Source organism: Trichoplusia ni, chromosome 15 (assembly GCF_003590095.1).
Source record: "Trichoplusia ni isolate ovarian cell line Hi5 chromosome 15, tn1, whole genome shotgun sequence".
Classification (NCBI taxonomy): domain Eukaryota; kingdom Metazoa; phylum Arthropoda; class Insecta; order Lepidoptera; family Noctuidae; genus Trichoplusia; species Trichoplusia ni.
In genome coordinates, this window is record NC_039492.1 from 6,288,755 (window position 1) to 6,311,072 (window position 22,318).

General features: G+C 33.9%; 2 protein-coding genes and 1 long non-coding RNA gene across 4 annotated transcripts; all 3 read right to left on the reverse strand.

The window, feature by feature from the left end:
* Positions 1-1,715: 1,715 nt before the first annotated feature.
* On the reverse strand, positions 1,716-7,650 carry LOC113501165 (retinol-binding protein pinta-like). The gene is made up of 7 exons (XM_026882217.1): positions 7,592-7,650; positions 4,360-4,526; positions 3,788-3,947; positions 3,380-3,554; positions 2,865-3,065; positions 2,272-2,377; positions 1,716-1,881 (listed from the first exon to the last, which is right to left on the reverse strand). Exons 2-7 carry the CDS (start codon positions 4,499-4,501, stop codon positions 1,730-1,732), a joined length of 936 nt encoding a protein of 311 aa, XP_026738018.1. The 5' UTR covers positions 4,502-4,526; positions 7,592-7,650; the 3' UTR covers positions 1,716-1,729.
* Positions 7,651-10,002: 2,352 nt separating this feature from the next.
* LOC113501166 (alpha-tocopherol transfer protein-like) lies at positions 10,003-15,412 on the reverse strand. Of its 2 annotated transcripts, none has more exons than XM_026882218.1 (8): positions 15,130-15,412; positions 14,590-14,743; positions 12,724-12,883; positions 12,233-12,362; positions 11,596-11,727; positions 10,965-11,075; positions 10,746-10,848; positions 10,003-10,317 (listed from the first exon to the last, which is right to left on the reverse strand). In XM_026882218.1, exons 2-8 carry the CDS (start codon positions 14,723-14,725, stop codon positions 10,172-10,174), a joined length of 918 nt encoding a protein of 305 aa, XP_026738019.1. In that variant the 5' UTR covers positions 14,726-14,743; positions 15,130-15,412; the 3' UTR covers positions 10,003-10,171. The 2 variants fall into 2 exon arrangements, with proteins under 2 accessions (XP_026738019.1, XP_026738020.1); XM_026882219.1 differs by lacking the exon at positions 15,130-15,412 and adding an exon at positions 14,921-15,009 and having other exon boundaries at positions 10,172-10,317.
* Positions 15,413-16,251: 839 nt separating this feature from the next.
* Positions 16,252-17,473, reverse strand: LOC113501167. Its single transcript, XR_003401272.1, has 3 exons — positions 17,301-17,473; positions 16,975-17,080; positions 16,252-16,466 (listed from the first exon to the last, which is right to left on the reverse strand). It is a non-coding gene; the product is annotated as an uncharacterized LOC113501167 (long non-coding RNA).
* Between the last annotated feature and the right edge of the window lie 4,845 nt (positions 17,474-22,318).

Below are 22,318 nucleotides of genomic sequence, written 5' to 3' on the forward strand. Positions count from 1 at the left end.
CGCCATATAGCACACACTGCCAAGTGGAAACGGAACGCGCAGTTCAACTTACACTGGTCATTATTGATTGTATCGTAAAGAATAATCTTTGTTTAGTTCTTTTGTGCATAGCCTTAAATATTAAATACGCTTAACAATTACTTAATTCCAAATGTAATTATGATATCGTCTAAAACTAGGTGATACCGCGTTTCATTAACGGCTTCGGTCTTTTGGTGTAAATAATTACGTCAAGTTATTGAGTTTTAGAATCTAGAAAGTTACCGTTGCAAAAAAAGAAACAAAACTTGAGATAAATGGTTATGGTCATATCTTTAATTAACGTCACTTCACTGATATCTCTATTCATTTCACGAATAAATTTATTCAAAATTGGACCATAGACTTTTAAAATGCTTCATCAGGTATCCTCTCAATAGTTTTTCTACTTCTTATTTTTTAAAGTGGTCAATTTTCGACATTCACCCAGTAAGACAAGATCTCATTGATTACATTACAAAGCACTAACTATCAAGGTGAAACTTCTAAACTCAGCTACAACCTACTTTTGTAATAACTTAACACCCACATTTCCTTTAACTTGTAATTAAGACTGGGACAGGAATATTGAACTGATTGAACAATTTTAAGGCAGTGCGCACTGCACACTGGATTCGATAACAAGATTTGTCAATCTGTAATAAATTTGACGCCTACAATGAAATAGGGATGATGGCATTTTATTGTATAATAATGGATACGTATTTTTTTAATGTGTCCCGCAAAAATAAATTGATCAAGTTACAGTGAATAAAACTTACACGTGACCTCACGATGGAGTATAAATTTTACCATATCGCTACGTTATGAACCCTCTTCTAACTTTATAGCAATTAATCTTTGACAATTTAATTTTTTCAAAAGAAGGAAAGAAATACGTGTCTAATACTTTTCAATTATCCAACTGAGGGACTAATTAGATTTTTCTTTTTATACCCAGTCATCATCCCTATTATCATTATATGTCCTGGAAATATAAATTTCTCGTAATCGTTCTTGCGTTGCATGTTAACGGATGCTACCGGTTTCCAAAAAGCATGCATTGTAAAATTATTGTTAGTTTTACCGCTAGTAACTTGCGTGCAGAATAGATAAAAATTTACTGAGAAATCGTGAAACCATGATAAGACATGCACATGAAACTGGATCATTTTAAAATAAAACAATTGACGGATACATGTCTTGTTTTTGTAAACAATGCCATTTCTAGGGTTGATATTTTGAATTTGAAAATAAAATATGGAATCGATGTTTATTTGTCTTTCAGTACACAAATAAACAACGATTCTATATTTTAGACTTTGCATTTTCAAAACAAAAGATGTGATACAAAAATAAACAAAACTGGATGTGCTTAATTAAGCGACATTTCAACAAGTGCTAACACTAAATATACGGAAGTGCTAAGTGCCGGGGTTGTAGCAAAATCAACGTCATTACATTAGAATACAAAAAACTTGTAGACAAATTAAAACCCTCATGCTTTTTGCAGTCTGTTGACAGAATAGAACACTTCGAATCTTGTAGGATTTATATTTCTCACTTTTGAATTCAATACGCTTATTTGAGTTATTCATCAGCATTGGCGCTTGGAGAAACTTCATGCGAGTATGTCTACTAGCCTTTATTATACCAATAGGTTTGTAAAATTTGGTAAAATGAAAAACACTAAAAACTATTTTTATTATATTTAATCAACATCCAATTTTCTGAAGGAGCCTTCCACTCCAAACAGCAATGACGACGTCTTGGGAGTGCCGAGTCTCTTGCTCTCGTCTGATCGCACATCATCTTGTTGCAAAAACCAGTCTCGGTAGCTCTCTACCTTAGCTTTCCAGTACTCTGCGAAAATTACATTACCTATGTCTAAGTTTCTATACATTGAAGTGACTGCGAGACACACACGTTGCGTTAGCGTCGTGTTGTCTTGCTCAATGTATTTTCTCATAATATTGGTTTTGTAAATAATAAGCCATGCCGATATAGACTTTGAACCTTAAACGTAAGGAACGACAAGGAAAAAATTTTGTTTATCTGATAAATATCCTATTTTAGATTGTCTCAACCAGATTTGTTAAATAGTGTCTAGTGGGAAGGTCTATATCCAGAAGTAGACCGTTATAGGCTAAGTTGACTTATTGCTTGATTGGACTAAAATTCAAGAGAACAGGATTATATCAGCACGTCTCTTTTTGCTGGAACTTCAAATGTAGTAATTGTAGTACTGATTACCGATTATTTCTTGCAGGTCACCCTCATCGCCACCGTACTCCGTCGGGAAGGTAGACTTCGGAATGATCGCATGCATGGCCGCATAGTTTTGATTATGTACGCGAACCTATAAACAATTAAATGATGTTATTATATTTATATTACCTACCTTTGTTAAGTCTGCTGCATTGAATCGGTAGTTTGTTATATTTCGCGTACGTTTAGTAGTGATTGTAATTGATGAAGTAACCAATATTCCGAGAATTGCCGTAGTTTGTTTTCCTTGAATGTAGACAATTGGATATAGAATACGGAACTTTGATTACCATAATAATTGGTTGGCTACTGTTTTAACTGTACACACTTTGACACATTCCATAATAGCTACGCATTAATAGCCATATCCTCGCTAGAACATACTCACCTAACTCAAGATAGGCTGACTGTAGTCTGTCTAACAGTGATCAACCACATAATTACTATCCTAACTGTAAAAATGTGACTTTCTGAAGAAAGACGCTGGCTCATAATATTATAATACAAGTTCTAAGGATTTTCTTGTAAGCTATCCACTGATAAAGACTTAATTAACTGAATGACGATAAACCACTTACTCTTTTCTTTAATTTATCTGTTAAAAATGTTTTGAAGATTGTGTATGCTGTTTCGAATCCGACTGGTGTGTTAAGAATGTGTGTCCCCTTTACTCTCACTGGAAGAGCCTTTTCGAAACTTGACATCACTTTTTTCGCCAACGCTGGAGTCCATTGACTTAGTACTCCAAATTTGACATTCTTACAATCGACTACCACTTCCTGTCAACAAAAATTATGTTCTTTTAAAGCGGTATAGCGGTAAAGCATGTTTTTGATCTGTTCTAGTTTTCATCGCAACTTTAAGACTAATTAGAGAGAAAAACAACTTTTTCCCCGGAACCATCCTCCTTGCTCACTATGACGTTAAAAGGTATCAAGCCGCTACTAGCAGTTTAATGCACTGTCTTGGCCATTTACACCTCTTTGTTTGAGCTCAAAGTAAGAAAACTAAAACCCCCCGAGCCGTGTGGATTGGATGGAATGTGAAAAAAAAAGGACAAAACTGATTAAAAAAGTTAGTAATACCGTCGTACCTCACCAGCAACTGTGAAATTGTCATCTTCCAGCATCAATATTTCAGTTACCATGAACGACACCTTGATCAAGTCTGATAGATGGTATTTGGCAGGATCAAACGCCCCTATCCTTACTATACATGTTCTAGGTGCATCTTGTTTCTTCTGACTTTTCATTAATGGCAGGAAAACTCTGAAATTTAATTGTATATTGTAAGTAAATCGTTCAGTGCCATAAGACTTCTTTTCGGAAATATATTCTCTTTTAGTTAAAATACGAAGGAATTGGCACAAAAATACGTAAAAAGTAGGTAATACGCTTGCTAAACCTTTCCAAAACCACATTTTAGCGGAAAGTAGCCACTGTTCTACTTTCCTCATTTAGGTTCCGCATTGATTAGACGTTGGGTAAAAATATTTCCTTACCCGAGTTTGAGAATTTCTTGAATAGCAGCTCCGTTGGGATCTCTGTTTGCAAAGAATTCAGGCACTATGGATTTTAAACTATAATACATATCTAACTTTTGTTTGCTTCTTTCAAGACTGAATTTTCCACCGCGCAAAAATGCTAGAAGCCATTGGTCCGCTGAAAAATAAAACCAAGAGTTTACATGAAAAGTGAATAATATTTATCCATATGAAGGGACAAAAAAAATGGCACAGAAGTAAAAAAAATACGTATACAAAATACAACAGGCATTTTATTTTAAAACGCTACCCTCAGCGACATCTATACGCGATCGATGGAACTCTTAAATAAGGAGACTCACCAAAGTAACGTTGCTCACTTGTTTAGAGCAAGATAGTTATTGTAGTTGCGCACAGATGTCGCTACGAATGCGTTATTTAAATTTAAATTAATCATTTTTTATTTTTTATGCAGGAAACATAATCCCTTTTACATGTCTTTGTTTTTCTAAGCATCAAAAGTAGCATAAACAACGAATACAGGGCCATATCGTGTCATCCCAGAAATTATAAAGTAATAGATAACTTACTTGGTTTAACAGATTCTAAGTGTGGTTGTTTCCTTAACCAATCTTTAAGGCTTTCGATATCTGTTGGGACTCGTGATGGTACCTCATTTATTTCTTTCTTAGCCTTCTTGGCAAGAGGAGCTGTTAACGGCCTTACAGTCATTTTTGTTTTTCATAAATACGCCTTCCTGCGAATTAGAAAGAAATAACAAAAAATTAACAAAAAATGATAAAGTTTAAGTTTTAAGTTTTCCAAATGGCAAAAAAACAGAGGTTTATTTTTTTCTAACAATTTAAGTCATTTTTTTTTATTGTTAGGACTTTATAAATGCATAAGAAATACATTAAACTTTTTTAACAACCTTCTTGGAAGCAAAAAAAAACACGAAAATCACAAAAATATGACACAATCACACGTTACAAACGATGTTTATTTTCTTAACAAAACACTATTAAAACACAAACTTGTCAGCACTGGCCTATATTTGTTGACACACTGTGAACTTAAACCTGATATCATTATAATTATAATGAACGGGGAACATATCGTATCTGGACTACAGATTACCTGTTCTAAGATTATAAACTGATTTACTTAAGGAAGATAAACATAAACTAAATGGTTGTTTCTAATTGGGCATTTATTACTGATTCCCTGAAAGAAATGAGCTAAATTAAAATTTCGACGCCATCTAAACAAAAGATGTTTTCTTTTGTTTAGATGGCGTCGAAATTTTAATTTGATCTACTCATATGGTATGTCACTCTTTATCCTATTTTGTTCGATCTTTTTTCAGGTCATTAGAAGTCGAGAGAAATTTGCCGATTTGTATTCTTTGTGAGACACCTATTTTTACCTGTAAATAATACTTTTTGACCTACGAACTTTTAAGGTTTTTTAAACGGTTTTGCAAAAAACAAACGTTTTTCGTAGCATTGTTTGTATTTTCAGACAAAAACAGCACGAACTCATTTAATTTTAATCAAAAGTATCTTCTACCTTGAATTTTAAATAGCTACTTAGAAATTAAAAGCTAAAAGGAGTAATTAACATTTAAAAAAGCCGTTTTGTTTTACGTAGGCTAATTAACTTTATAATTAGAGCCCGCGAGGATTACCTACTGAACAACAGACGTGAGTCATTTGGCTAATCAATACTTATTATACGAGATGGCCAGGTGTTTATCATATAATTACATTATCATTTATTTATTATCTAATACTTTGGTGTCACAATACGGGGCAATAGTGACTATTATTTTATGCACTAGGTAATATTTGATTCCAATTTTATAAAATTTAATTTGGCACGTGTTTTTATAGAATGGATGGTATCTATTGAAGTTAGACAAAATTTTAAGTTTAGATAGTTTCGTTTCTTAATCAACGGAGATGAAAAATACTCTTTCAAAAATTGGATCTGAAATAGCAAACCCGCATGTCAGCAAGCACAATGAGTTCACCAAGTACAAGGCAGCCTTCTTCGGGTGATTCTTTCCTTGATGAAGAATATTTATAGACAGCTATAAAATTGTTTCTTAAAGTTTCCTAAATTCATAAAATTCGTTATTCGTTGCTGCTACCTTAGCCTAATAGCAGCTGCAGACTCCCAACTGTTACTGTTACTGTCTATATGAAAGTATAAACGTGGACACACATTTACACAAACCAGCAAATAAGTAAGGTTGAATTCAAACGGAAACATCAGCCCATAGCCGGATAACCTAGTGAATATGGCTTGGAAGACATACCATCATTCACAGATTTGAAGTGCAGACTTTAAAATAGGCAGTTTCTAAAAGCGAGCGGTTATTGAAGACAAGTTTTTCGAAGATTTTGTAACCATCCGATTGTTTTTTTCGATTAGACGTTCTGCTCAAATGTGGCCATACCTTTGACCTGTGTCTGCTTATATTTTGCGAAAGCACAAGACTGAAACTGATTTTTTTATCTCTTATAAGCTCATGTTATAAACTTATTGACCCAATTTTATTATTGGCCGATATAAGGATTGTAGTCTGCGTGTCAGTTTTACAGAAACACATTGCCATGATCATAACTGACTGTATTCAATTTTAAAGTATCTGAAGAGAAGATAAAATGTTAAAAGATTTTATCCCCGGTGTGGGACATGCACATATAGCGTGTAATCTACGAGTTGCTACCAATCTGTACCAAGTAAACTTTATTAACCTAAATAAATGGAATATTATTGCACAGTTAAGGCACACAGGAATGGCGGCGTATAGTTAGGTGAGCCACTAACAGCTGAAATGACGACCACGACCACTCTGCCAAGAGTGCAACGACTAAGAAGAAAGAAGGCACAGAGGCATGTCTCTAAGTCTACACCATAATACTACTTTAAGATTCGGAGACATGCCCCTAGAACCAGGTATTCAATACGATTATCATTTTTTATGATGATTGTTTAACATTCTTTTTAGTTATACTTTTTATATTTCACTTTATCCCTCCAATACACTTTCGGTCAGTCAATACATTGTTTTTGATGTTCATTTAAATGGAAGGCCCTGTGTTCTGTGATACAGTTCTCGAACTAGTACAGAGCACAGGAGATCTTTTCCACTATTAAAATGTACTCTTGTATTGCACATAAATTGTAAGTTAGTTTTAAGGTGGAAAACATTGTAACAATTATTTTGAAACAATAAATATATATTTGATATTTGATATATTCTAAAACTTACAACAAAACAAGTGCAGCTCAAACACTAATATTATTGCAGTGATGGACAAAAGACAATACCGCGTTGTCTTTTGTCCATCTTCGCTTCCACGATTGTCATAATATAACTCGCAATTATCCCTTAGGTTTCGTGTAGTTCTCCTTTTAGGATCTTCTCCATTAAAATTGGAGCCCGTGGAAACCCTACTTAAGCGCAAGTTGAAAGCAGAAGTTGTTCAAAATTTCAAGCAAAATCAAACGATGCATTCCGATATCTAGTACAGTCTAGTTGATTAATATTTGGCAAGACTTGTCAGTGCAATTTTTACTAGCCTGCATTATGTACCGCATTTAATATTGATTTTATTTAACTGACATTTAAGGAATGACATGTTTTTTCTGTAGGCATGAATATTTTATACGCATTCGAATGCCTATGATGATTTAATTTTTTGCCAGGTCCTACATATAAATAAACAAACAAAAGACATTTTTTCACGAATTCTTTAGATTACAATTAAAATACATACGAAAACTATAAAATCAGTTAAGGTCGCTACTCACAGTTGCACAGCTGGTAGATTCGGGAGCAACTAAGCTAATTTTAAACGCAGGTGTCCGATAATAAGTTTAAACAAATTTCTATCTAAGATTAATTGATAAGATACATGATATTAAATCCTTATATTATTAACAGTTACGATAATTAGTTTGTTTTGCCGTTATTTCCTCTAAATCCATAAACTTCATTCAATTAAGTTATATCAGAATTATCTATTTTACCTTGTCTTTAAGTATGATGATATCAATAGATTCAATAAATAACATAGACCGGAGATTTTATAAGTAATCCGGTTCAAGTTAAGTACATATTTCGATGTTTTTGCAGCCTGTGTAGAGTTTTTATTGAAAATTTAAAGACAAGCCAACCAATTTAGACACAAAATTTATATGCCCACTGCATCAGCATACTTAATTTTCATATTAACTTCATATGTCATTTTGCAATCACGTCCATGGTACTGCTGGCTAAGCCCCAATGTCACCTTTTCAAATTTATATGTACTTTCCTAAATATTAAGAGACACCCCTAACAAAACGGCAAAGGAAAACATCGTGAGGGAAACTAAATTTCAGATATTGGAATCTGGCTTCGCCAACCCGCAGTGATCTAGCGTGGTGATCAATGCTGAAATTTTTTATTCACAGAAAGAGGCCTGTGCCCAGCAATGGGGCGGATATACGCTGATATAATTATCACGTCCATACCTCCATAATAAACTAGATTTTATAGATATGCTATAGGCATCTATTAGGTAACAAGTATTAATTCAATAAATCAAATAATGTTACATATTCTCGAGCTAAAGTTCTCCAAACGGTTTGTATATCACATAACAACATACAACTGCCATTAAACCTGTTATTTATATAAACAGACGTACAGACTTAGATGTATCGTGTATCTATTAAACAAATATAACCACAGATAACCCGCGAAAATGGTGCAAGGTCAATGGGATCATTGACCCTGGCTATGAACATGTCTATTACACACACACATAGATATTCATTTACGTATGTATGTATGTATATACATGGTAATGGTATATATAGATTTGTTGGAGATTTATGTGGTGTTGTACCACTATCACTGAATACCAGATTCTACTGTTTAGTCATCTGTTCTGGATGTAAACTAGTATACTACATAGCACTAAATTCATATGTATATGAGTTTTTAGAACGAATACCCAATTATTATTTGTATCTAACACAATAATAGCAGTCTATGCTACGGAGTACAATAATCTTATTAAATCTTTAATCTTATAAAATGTTGTTATTGCTAAATTTTGTTTTATGAAAATGTAAAATGTTACATTACAATATGTCTATATACCACTGTCCTCACCACCAATTTTATCATCAAACGAAGCTAAGAAATCTCTTGATTAAGTCATCAATATTCTACATATTTCAGTACGTTTTCATTTGAATCTCTATTTGGAGATGTTCGGTTATTCTTCCCCAATTTCCACAACTTTTGGACAGCTCTACCGATTTTTATCAAGCATCTATAAAAACACTCGCACATAATTCAACTTAATTACAAAACTAAACTACTAAATTATAATCGTTCACAAAACCCGTATGGGAACTATGATGCCATTGACAGACAGACAGATAGTCACGTAAAACCATAACCCTCCTTTTTGAATCGGGAATTATAAATTATTATTTTTTTGTTAACAAAATTTATCTATATTGTCTGTATCTGTTACGTTAATTGCAAATGGGTATATACATATACACTATCATATTGATATACTAGGTATAAACGTATATACGCTCATGCCTAGTATATCAATATGAGTATAACTAACTCGTAACGTCTGTTAAACACTGACAAGGCGTGTTATTTCGTTCTTGGCATTGTGATGCAAAACTAGCTGAAGGTACTAATGTATTCACATATGGATCTCGCAAGATAATGGTTGTAGTCGATATGCTATGTTAACAAAAATTATATTGAAGATTATATTACCGTTTTTTCCAGGCTATAATATAACATAGAATAAATGAACTGAGTTCTACTGTTACAGTGTTACATAGTCTAGACTCTACATGGAAACGAAAGATCAAGAAACAGTCAAATACACGATATAAGTATGTTTTCTGACTGCTTTAAACAAATTTAGAAAATTAACCACAAAAGCGGTCATTCCAAAATCTGGTAAAGTGCGAGCTCTCGTGGGTACCCCACTCTCAAATTAATTTATAACCAAATTTTACTCTCACTAACAACCGCTGCATAGCCATGATCTTTATTTTTAATGTGTTTGTTTTTAAAGCGGCAGCAGAAATGCATCATCTTTGACAATTTCAAATGCCTAGCTAGCAGACAGACAGCATGAAAACAGGAAGCCAGTTTTTTTTCCTTTGGGTATGGACAATAAAAATTAAGAACTAAGTAGATTAGTTGCATAATGTTTATTGTGAAAAAAAAATCAACATAATTTTGTTACACTTTTGCAACGAGTAAACAAAAAAACATGTGCAAAAGTAAATTCATAAGAATTTACCTAAATAATTAACTACTTACAAATAGAAATATTTATACAATAATCGTTAGGAACAAAATCAGTCTATGTCAAGTTTCCTGAAAGATCCGTCTGCCATGAGGTCTGCTGCTACTGGAGGTCCGAGCCGCTTTGATTCGTCAGTACCCAACTGTTCTTCAAACTTCATAAAGTCATGGTATTTTTTAAATTTGTCTACCCAATATTCTAGAAAGAAAGAAAGAAGAGAAAGTTAATAATAATACCACTGCTAGTGTGTTTTTGAATTGATCGTAGCCAAGATCAAAGGTCCAAGCATCAACACTATAGATAAAACACTCAACTCACAACACACCCACGGGCACAGTGAGATGGTAAAAAGTTTCTAGTTGTACATTTTAAAAGTGCCTACTTGTAACAAAACTATCTGGTTTTCTTTTTCGAAAATTTGAATCTAAAATAGACGTTTGTGTTGTGACGTCCACAGTACGTTATATCTATATACTGTTTCAATATTGCCTTTCTGCTGAGGATCCAGTACTTTGGTTACAAAATTTCAGCACATTGATAAGCCTTGTTAATTTATGATCAACTCTTTACCCTAAGTTTCATTTAAATATGAAAAGGAGGAGATACTTCAACTAAAGAGTACACACCTATTAGTTCTGGTACGGTACCACCAGTGCCGCCATACTCCACTGGAATTACTTCTTTCGGAATGTGCTCCAACAATTCTTCAGGACTTTTATGGATTTTTAACTGTGAAAACACACATTAGGTCTTTAGAAAACTTAATTCACTCTTAAAGTTAAGAGTCTAAGTATTTAGCATAAAGCGAAATAATTTGCTTTGAAACCTTTTAGGTAAATACTTACTCGTTTTTTAGCCTTTTCATTTAAAAATCCTTGAACAAGCACGAATACTTTTTCAACTCCAGATGGTAAATTAATATGATGACTGCCTTTTAATCTGAGGGGCATCGAATCCTGAAAAATGGGATAAAATGATTAAGGAGAAACACTGTTTTTGAAAACTAGCATGATTATTAGCAGTATGCATAGTAAAGTACCGATATAGACTTAAACTGATGACTTGATGATTGCATATTAGACGATATTTTTTTATAAACTTTAGTTGTGCTTGAGTCATATAGTGTTTTTCTTGTAATATTTGTTTAATGAGTTACAAGTTAATAGTTACGAGACGGATTCAATCGTTCAAAAAGCCCTTTTCAATAGATCAGTTTATTTTTATTTATTATTTATTTATTTATCTTTAAACAAAAAGGTTGGTAACTTATTAACTCAGCCCCACAAAACCGTTGCAATGGTTTGACTGTGGGGTCGATGAGTCCCCATGATGATGAGAGTTTAATTCTACTAGTACATAAGTCGTCATGTCGCTATGAAAATGGGACACATATTAATTACTGATTCGGGTATTGATTTAAGACATTACATTTTAAACCCCTGACATCATGATGGAGAAAGATTTTCGAATCCTCACCTGACAAACCGCGACCATCTTCTTAAGCATAGAAGGCGTGCCCTGCATGAAGTGCGCCATGGTAACCTCCGAGTAGTCCGTAACTATTTTGGTGCCTAACACGCAAGCTACATCATCTTCCATCACAAGTATCTGAAATATTAAAGAAGAAAATAAGTTCTACTGAGTGCTTAACATACATTTTTCCTACCATTATTTATATTGAATGCCTGCTAGGACACTTACATTCTTCTATAGGGGTTGGAATCATATGGTGGCCAAGCTCGAGAGTCGACTACAGAACGACTGGTCCATTGGTCTAGTGGTTCATGGCCCTGACTGCATTACGGGATGTCGAGGGTCCCACCCAGGGCAATTTTTTGAGTGGGATGCATGATTATTTATTTTGTTCTGTTCTGTGACTGAATGTTTATCAGCTGTATAGTACTCATATCACAACGTTAGCTTAGTTTGAGCCTAGATAGCGTTGTGTATAAGTTGTAAACTATTATATATTTCTTGCACATGACCATTTTCCAGTAGGTATTGCTAACCAGGTCTGACTAACAGCAAACAGTACCAATTACCAAACGATGCCAATGAGCTGGCAAGTAATTAACGAGCTATAAAATTCTTTCAATCATCATCAATTAATTACCTGTACTAAGTAGTAAAACATGCACATGACGTCAGCTACATTGAAGACTGACGCGTCGTAGTGACCAGCTCTGATCAGGATGACGCGGGGAATTAACTTGTCTTTCGGCTTCGGAAGGATCAGGCATGTCCTGGAATCAGAAAGAGCACTGAATAAGGAAAAGGATATTTTTATTATTTTTTTGAGATCACGTAAATACGTGAATACTTAATGTCATGGCTCTCTACTCAAAACAAGCTAAGTCTCATATCAATATTCGTCAAAATCGACTGTTACAGTTCTACCTATACTTTCTCATTAGAAGAATTAGTTGTTGTTAAATGTTAGTTGAAGGTGTAAATATATTTCTATTCTATTCTTCTAAGGCTTCTATTCTCCTCTTCCATTTTTACAGATATTAGGGAGAAGTTCTTGAGTAAGGAGTCTTAGCATTTTCTCTTCCCACTTCCATTTGCCACTTTCTCAAATCCAAATCTAATATTAGTACTTACCCAAGTCTAAAAAAGTCCAAGAACTTTGGATCTGTAGGTTTTATTCTCAAGGTTAGATCTGGTGCCGTGGTCCTTAAGGTATAATACAAGTCTAACTTCTTCTTGACCTTCTCCAAACTGAACTTACTGCCTCGCAACAACGCGATGAGCCACTGATCATCTGTGAAGAACAAAAAGGTATCAGTAAAAAGATTTTAGTCTCGCTTTAACCAACGCTTGAACAGACAACAATTAGTTTTTATCACAAGGATTATGTACCAGACGATCTATATAGATTGTGTGAAAAGGTATTCTGTTTGATGAATGACTTGCACCTAACTTACATTATATATCTCAATGTACTTTATCCGAATAAAACAGTCAAGTGAGTATCGTTTATTTGAATAAAGACCTTATTCCGATGACATAAAGTAAATTTTGGGTATTTTTTTTTCCTTTTTATACGTGACATGACTGACCGTTCTTCCAACCTTACAAATACGTAGAAATGGATATGTCATTGAAAAAATCAAACAGATCATTTTCTTCAGATATTTTCTGAATAGCATAAAGAAGTCTTGTATACAGATTTTTATAGTTAGCTACCTTTGAGAATGTCATTGAAATAGTTATTTAGCCTTTGAGACTATAACAAGGTACAAAGATAAAGTTGTTTACAAGTATAGAAACCTCGTCCAGATAAAGATCTAAATTAATAATTTTCATTGATGACTCATTAGCTGTCGCACTATCACATTATTAAATAATTTACATCCTGTCTGTCATACCTAAATGTGTATTATGAAATGACTAACATTGATTTTAAGAGATCACAGAAAAAGATTCTAACAAATCATAAAGTTGTGGAAAAGAGATGACAATCTGACTCAAAGCAACCGAGGATAACTACAAATCTATACTAGTCATCTAACAAATTAAGACCGTTGTATTTGCTGTTATAGAAATACATCACCAGTGGAAACTTCAACTGTACTGCTATGACGGTTCATGAGATACATCCTGGTGTCAGCGGTGCCTCAGTAAGAGGCCTCCACACTTACCCAGAAATCAGAAATGAATCGGAAGACTTCTTAAACTAATGATAAAGCATTTGACGCCAATCATCTATGAGAGTAATCGGTTGCTAAGGAAAAACTGATATCACATATCAAAAGCAATTCCGAAATCTTTAACAAAATCCTTTTAAAGTACGACTAATAAACAAATTAGCCCTTATTAAGTTTACAGCCTTATAATCGATGATATGACAATATCTTTTTTTTATAGAGTCAACTAACATTGAGAAGACAAAAATAATAATAACTTTTCTGTCATACTCTTAAGGTTGATTTTCATAATTTGAAGTTTTATTAAAACTTATCAGTTTCCCTATTGTCTATTCTGAAATGTGATAAGAGTTTCCGGCGACATACAGGAAAAGTTTTCAATTTCAATAGTTGTTAAGTACAGTACTTGCGGACCATGCGTCTGTAATATAATGTATTCGACTGTCTAAAAAAAAAATATTTTACAGCAATTTTTGACACCCACGCGTGCAGCCCATTACGAATCTAAAATGATCACACGGGAACATAAAATCGGAATAAAAACTATCCTATGTGTTAGTCCTAGTCATAACCTATCTGTGTACCAAGTTTCGTCTAAATCCGTTCTGTGGCTTTGGCGTGAAAGAGGACCAAACATCCATACATACAAACTTTCGCATTTATAGTTTTAATATATCACGCACCATACCGCTTAATTAAAGTAAGTGTGTTGCTATTGTGCAAGTGAAAAACTGCTCTTCAACGGGTATTGCTGTTTCGCTTCCACAATAGCATAGCTCCTTAGCATAGCTCCTATTTTTAAATAACAGTTTATAGGTACCTGTCCTCGCCCTCAAGTGGGGCTGTTTTGAGATCCAATCCTTCAAATGCTGAAGATCGCTTGGTACTTGATTCGGGTTCTCATTCAATTCATCTTTGGCTATTTTCGCCAACTCCGGGGTTAGAGGACGTATCATTTTTACAACTATTTTTTCCTGGAAAATAAACGTTTCAAACATTATATATTTATTCACAAACAGACGTAAGATATTAGTAGGTACCTCCGGAATGTACAATAGCAAATTAGAATAAATTATCTGCACGTTAATTCTAACACGACAGAACAAAAACTGTAATATTGTAAAAATGTTAGTTCTGCAAATACTTCTAACCAGCACAGCACAAAGTAGGTTAATCAATACTCCATAGATTCAAATAAGCACTCAAATATTAGAATAAAACCAATTGAATTTAGAATTTAGAATAAAGACTTCAAACGACAATATCTTGCACGGCTGAACACAAACAATAAAGCCACAGCACTTCACAAAAATACGAATAAAAATTGTAGAGTTTGCGTTAGGAAAGTATGGCACCCTACCTTGGTCGGTGCGCCGCCGGTGTATCGACTAACTGATAAAGTACACTTCTCTTATCATCCGTGTCACAACAGAAATGGCCAACTTTATCCAATCATGCAACAAGAACTAATGTTCCGTTTTACATCGACGTGCTGTTAGAGGTACGTTGCTACGTTTATTACTTGGTGACGTATGAAGATTAATGTTTTCTTAATGGTCGTGCTAATTAGTGTGCATTTAACGGTATACTTTGTGAATGATATTGTTTTATGCTTGGGTTAGTATTGAAAAGGTAATGTGATTTAATAATGTCATTGATGGCTGTTTTTTTTTAAATATCACCTCTCATTCTGAACTCCGTTAAGGGTTGGCGGGAATAGTTCTTTTAGCTTGAACCAATTTGTAAATAAACAATGCCATTCACATTTATTTAACATAGCTTTCACAGCACTTGACACTTTACCAGGGCCCCGATTCTGCTATTTTACAATGGCCGATGAATGATTGGCAATTGAATTAAATTTGAAATAGGAATACCTTATCTTAAGCCATCTTAATACCTATCTACCTACCTATCATATCATACCTATCTTAAGCATTTTGCCAATACAATAATTGGACTTTAATTGAAAAAATCTTGAGTTGAGCGTCCCACACTGAATTTTCAATTATTGTGTAAAAAAATGCTTAAGAGAAAAAGAAAATTGTCATTTAAAGCCAAATGACATTAATTAATCGGATAATCAAAAATTTTAAATAGCAGAATTGGGGCCCAGGGGATCCTCAATTGTTCTTTAAAACAAAAAAAAAACAGATAATTTTCCGTCTACGTTTTTTGTGCGTCGTTACTGACAATAGGTATCTAACCTCACTAATTGTCTTATGATTTCAACATTGTGCTATATCGGTCACAATAATCTAACCTTAAGATAAACAGATACGACGTATTGTTAGCAATGATGAGTTTCTTTGTCTATCCTTTAATCCATAATTGCCTAGCGGGTCTATTAAAACAATTAAGAACAAAAAAGTATGTATGCTAAGCAGCTCCTAAATCGACAAAGAACATATTATTATGATAAAGGTATTTTTATTAAGTCATCATTGGGCTTAAATGTTTTACGTACAAGCAAACAAATACATAGGTGTTTCAATATTTATCTCTTTATAATAATGTCTAAATCTTTATGAGCAATGCAAAATCCGTGACATCGAGTTTTCTAAATGATCCTTGTACGTCGGACATTGTCTCTGTAGTCTTGGCTTTGCCTGGTCGTTTTGTTTCATTCATTCTATATAATTTCAAATAGATCTTGAAACCGTTCTTCATAATCATCAAACTTTTCTAGCCAATAATCTGTACACAGAAACAAGATTGTTTTAATTGTTTTTAAAAATGTGCGCTTATATTTGCAATTAAATGTTATGAAATAATTTAAAGCCAAACTTGCGATTCCTGATTAAACGCGACGGACCCAAGAATTTGAATTTGTTATTCGCATCGACTTTCTGCGTATTTAATAAAAAAGATACACTAAAAAAATACAGGTGTAAATCAATAGATATTCTTGAATGGCAAATTACAATGGACAGAATCCAGCCTACCCTATTCGCCTACCCTTCATCGCTTCCTAAATACTTCTAAGGCTCTTCCAGCGCGAGGCAACGCAATTTTTAATCCTAATGATTTAAGCGAAAGTATTTGTCGTCATACAAACACATAGAAAGTCCTACCTAGCATCCTCGGAAACTAAACTTAAGAGGAGTAACTGCAATTCTATAAAATATTGCTTTTACACCTGTAAGTTTTTATAGGCCTACTTTCTAACTGATATACTCAAACAGTTAGGACCAATAATATTTACCTGTTAATTCCTTCGCGGTACCCACATATCCGCCATACCCTTTAGGTAATACCTCCAATGGAATCGGATCGGGAAGTACACTTCTGTCTTTAGCGTGCACATAAAGCTAAAATGTACAAAAGTATTTTAATACTTGAAAATCTTATTGATGATAAAGTTACTTAAGTTTAAAAGTCAAATAGTAGGAATTAAGCCAATTTCCTCCAATCAACGTTACTAGTACTGAGATATCGTAATCGCTTTTACTGTCTTATCGTACATAACAAATCATTACTGATAACCTTAGCAGTATATTCTGATACCAAAAATAATGCATAGATACTTACTTTCTTTCTGTGCTTTTCATTATGAAATCTTACTCCGACCTTAAAAATTGTCTCGAAAGCTGATATGGTGTTTATTCTATGTAAACTTTTTAGTCTTTTTTCTAGTCTAAAGGTGAAGCATCTTGAAACGCAAAAGCAAATTACAATTCAAGGTTGAAATACAAAATGAAAATCTTTTTGATTGCTTCTACCAAAGTCTCACGATACGACTCTCTTTTTCTAGTTACAATTACACTGGGTATGTACTAAATCAAACGCAATTCAAACACGTTAAGGTGACGAACACGAATCCCGTTATCAGTCCATTGCCCCAATTAATCTATACAAATACGAAATGGAGTGATAGCTGTATTTGTTCGTCTTTTGTCTCACGCCTGGAACTGGTAAATAAATAATAGGTTGGAAAGCAGCATCTGAATATTTTTAATCTGCAATTGCCAACCTAGCAACAAGTGGGTAGTAGTAGTGATTTTTTAGACTGCACTGATAGTCGAGTGGTTCAGCTCACCATAATATGTCGTCGGCAGACCAAAGGTTTGTTAACCTTCTCATAAGGACTTTTATGCCTTTGGTGTTCCATAAGGCTTGGGTTCCGCAAGGACTTGAATATAATGTTGGTCTTTATTCAGTCATTATTTTAACAGCGCAGGCGCAATTTATATTTCAAATGCGAGTTCTTCGAATAGAAAAAAAATAATCGGACTAATGCAAAGATCCAAGACAACATTTGTGTGAATAACATAACTTAATATTTGAATCAAATAAAAAACTTTTTCTTTTCCAAAGTTGATTACACAATCGACAAACCAATACCTCATTCATATGATTACCATAAAATTTGCAAAGGGGAAATAAATTACCCTGATTTCCCCTCAATAAGTAAGAAATACATTAGCATAAGTATGAGAGATCGCAGGAAGGAATCCCATAAAACGTACATCTACCTTACAACCCCTCACCCTCAGTGTTTGCTGGGAGTTGAACAAATATTCGTTTTTCTCGACATTTTTCTATCAATTCCAGGCGCTACTACCAACATGAAACGCTAACTGACTGTTGCATGAAAAAGAGACAGTGCTCTACACGGGATAGAGCGACATCTCGCTCCCACAATTGCTACGCTGTCACCTAGAGATGTTAGCAGGCAAGTTCTGTTTGTGAACCCTATCACCTTTTATATATCGAACCGTTTATTTAACATTCAACAAATATTCTGAACAGATACCAGCAGAAAATTCAATCTGTATTGAATGAATAAAGGTTTACAGTACTTGTATTTGCATATTTGATTGGATGTAGTCTATTTTTTTTATGAATAAATTCGTTGTATTGTGAGGATTTTATGAACATTTAATTTACAAAAAGCACCTAGATTCGGTACAAACCCTCGCATAAATGCATTTATTCTGAACGGGAAATGGCACTCAGCACTAATTTATTACCGATCTTTGCTGTTCAGTTGTCCGGGCAGTCAAATTAAAGCAAGTTTCATTATGCCAGTACGAAACTCATTGGATTGAATCGCTTTGGATAGAGCAACAATATTCGTGCGTTTTTTTTTCGTTTTTATGGACAAAATAGCATTTAATTCAGCCAGAATTCAGAATCTGTATAATTTATTATTATTATCCTCGTATTGTGTTAAAATATAAGAGTATGTTCAACTGTACACCAGTAACATTGTCAATAAACCTTTAAAACAAGGCACTAAGGTTGCATTTTCTGTACCACTTTTTTTTTACTTAAGATATTTTAATATCTTAAGTGTGCGGGAATCTTTCAATTTAATTAAAATGATTTTTATTAGACTTTTTTATTAGCGTTTTATTAGACTTTGTACAAGTCAGCTTTCTAATGTTTCTTGAAGATAAATAATTGACTGAATTGCGAATCTGGCTGACTTTAAAATGGTATAGTACTATGAAAATAACATTGAATTAAAATATGATTTCGTCATCAATCTACCAAGTACTCCCGTTTATTTAGTTTTCTTGACCTGCTTTTAATTTAGACAAGTTTCAATTCAAAGCATACAAATAATTATATATAGCTCTCAATTACCTTTAATATTTTTATGTTTCAAGAGTAATTGTGTCAGTTTGAAGGCTATATTCAAGGATTAAATGACGTGTCGAATTTGCAATTTAGATTTTGAATTAAAAGCATGCGACAATTCCCCTATAATTTACTGTCCGAGGTTAAAAGAAAATTTACATTAAAATTAACCTATAATTTTATTGACGGACATATCAAAATAAACACATGTTTGATACCTTTTCGTTATTCACCATTGTATAATATAGGACACTGGGTGCCTTGTTATTATTGATAAGTTTCTAAAAGTGGTAATTATTTTTCGTTTTAAGTTTTAATTTTAAATTATGTAGGAATTAAGTCCTTCTATCGCGGGGGTTAGACACAATACAGCCAGACTCAGAATAAACACTCATGGATCACATGAACGCTTGTAGGTATTATGCGGGGGTCGAACTCGGGACATGTCGCTCACAATTGCAGTGGGCTGCTGATTTTACAGATATATAATTTAAATGCTATTTAATTAAAAACCATTTAACGAGTGGCTTTATTTTTGATTAAAAATAAAATAGATGTCAGAAACGTATCAAGTATTTTACAAAAGCATCCGACCGCAAATATCGATTAACGTAACAAAAATACACAATTTAAAAGTGACAGACGTTCAAATTGCAAATTGCTGTCACTTGCTATCGTTTCGTTTAAGCTCGATACGTAACAAGACCGTCGTTGTCGGTTAAATAGATTTCTCAACGTCAACCCTTTGTAAAACCTCAGAGGGTTGAACAGTAACGCCAGCTGATATGTTTATTTTAGAGCGAGGGCTTTTCATCTACGTATAGTTTGATCGAAGGTTTCTGCTGACTTTGCTTTGCGAACGATTATGTAATGTATTCTGGGTCAGTTTTAGTGTACTAAGGGAGTTTTAAGCGGATTATTTAATTTGTTATACATTCCGGTCATTTCGGGTGTATTGTTTTACATAATTTAGGTTATAGGTGATTGGAACCAGGAAGAGTAGTTTCTGAATATGTTGCAGAATATCAGACTGCCTTTTCAATGGTTTATTTACATATTTATATTTATTGGTATCGACTGGTTAGTTTTAGTTTTTCTGCTTGGAGAGCTGAGTAGTTGAGGTCACCACGCCATAACCACTCTGTGCGTCGTGTCGCGAGTTCGATCCCGGCGTAGAATAAGTATACCTACTTAATATTAATGCGAGATTCGTTTTTTCTCAACAAAAAAAAAAACAACCATCGGCACCTAGGTCTCATCATTGTACCAATCAACTTATATTATTATCTTATAAATTTTAATCTCAACACGAATATCTTAACGTCATAATATCTTTGAGGTGGCTTCAACAATATTAGCTTGTGGTGTAAAGCGAATTACCTCGGTACTCCTCTCGTTATATAATGGGGCTCAAAGCAATGCCGTTGATAAATTACAATGAATATTTTATGAGTAGTCTAGGCACTGTCTGGCACCTCGGCAATGTTTCCTTTGACAAATCTTAATTCACGCATAAGTTAACTGTAAGAAGTTAATTATTGAAAGGGGCAAAAATTTGGAAGACGTTAAAAAAGGCAAACGTGCTTCCAATGAATTTCCGGGACATTAGGCATATGTTATGAGTCCTTCGGGTCTATATAACGACTAAGTGTAAGCCTTTGTGGATCACACAAACGTTTGTCCTGCCCGGGGATCGACCCCGCGACACGTCCGCGTCGCGCACAATGGTTTCAACATGTAACAGTCTCAGTTAAATTCTTTGAACTACAGTCGGTATATTGCTTTATCGTTGCATATTAAAAATTAGTTAAGTTGATTTTGCTTAATTTTCTTGTAGCTTGTGTAAGTACAATGCGAGCGATTTAAAATTTAAAAATGACTAAACCAATCTGCAGATACGTCAATTTGAAGCTTATGTGTGCTAATGTTGTTAGTGTCACGGTGCTTGTACTATAGAATCTTAAATTGAGACTGTTGCAATCAAAGAAGCGAGACAGCTAGCACTACATAGTGGCATCTCAGTCTAAAACGGCAACAGACCTGGTTTAAGAGCACATAGTAAGCGCACAAGTGACTCTACAGTTACTAATGAATAATAAATTCACATTCATGAGAATTACGGGGAAGGTGACAACATGGAAATACAAAGTTGAATATATATTGCTTGAATCGAATCCTAATAGGAATTACTCGCAATGAAAGAGAGAAATAAATTTCTTTTGAGAAGATTGAATGTATCTTGATTGCTCGTAATTCAAAGCTTCAAAGTGAGATCAAAAGAACCGACCGGTACTTATTTGAGGAACGAATTAACTTTAAATGTACCTAATCATTTAAATAATTGCTTAGATTAATCAGATTCAATTCATCAGTCAATTTAAATGGAAATTAGCTTCTAAAAGCCACAAGGAAACTACTTTAACTTTAATGAATGTAATTACAAAACCAATTCTATTAATTAATGTTAAGATAGTACAAAGAAAACAATGATACTTTAGTTTAAACAAAAAATACTCAAAATAATATTGTTGTTTCTTCTTTATCAGTTAACTATGATATCTAGTTCAGCCAATTTTAATTATAGAGAAGTACTATTGGAAAAAAGAAATAGGAGTCGTAAAACGTTAATACCTTTTATTTGAAGGCCATTTCTTACTAAGGGATTACCATATTTTAAAATTTTTATAATACCGCGCGGCTGTAATACTGAAAACACGATCATTTCGGTTGTGGAAGTGAGATGCCGTTACGTGAATTGTATGGCGACATCTCGCTCCCAAACTCCTTAGGTCTAGAGCTCATAGCTTTATAGTATAGTAACTTACGGAATGCAATCTTCTGGCCGCGTCGTGTATGGACAGTATATGTGTTATCTTGTACTTGTCAAGCTGCACCGTATCCTTAGAGTCCCGGTAATTACCCACGTAGAGACCGGGAAGCACCTGTCAACAGAAAACTCATAT

Coding starts and splice junctions, on each gene's coding strand:
- LOC113501165 (XM_026882217.1), bottom strand. CDS start 4,501: ATGACTGTAAGGCCGTTAACAGCTCCTCTTGCCAAGAAGGCTAAGAAA. Junction 3,066..3,379: donor ATTTCACAGTTGCTGGTGAG/GTACGACGGTAT, acceptor TTTTGTTGACAG/GAAGTGGTAGTCGATTGTAA. Junction 1,882..2,271: donor TGACCTGCAAGAAATAATCG/GTAATCAGTACT, acceptor TAATTTTCGCAG/AGTACTGGAAAGCTAAGGTA.
- LOC113501166 (XM_026882218.1), bottom strand. CDS start 14,725: ATGATACGTCCTCTAACCCCGGAGTTGGCGAAAATAGCCAAAGATGAA. Junction 11,728..12,232: donor TGTTTTACTACTTAGTACAG/GTAATTAATTGA, acceptor TTAATATTTCAG/ATACTTGTGATGGAAGATGA. Junction 10,318..10,745: donor TACCGTACCAGAACTAATAG/GTGTGTACTCTT, acceptor CTTTCTTTCTAG/AATATTGGGTAGACAAATTT.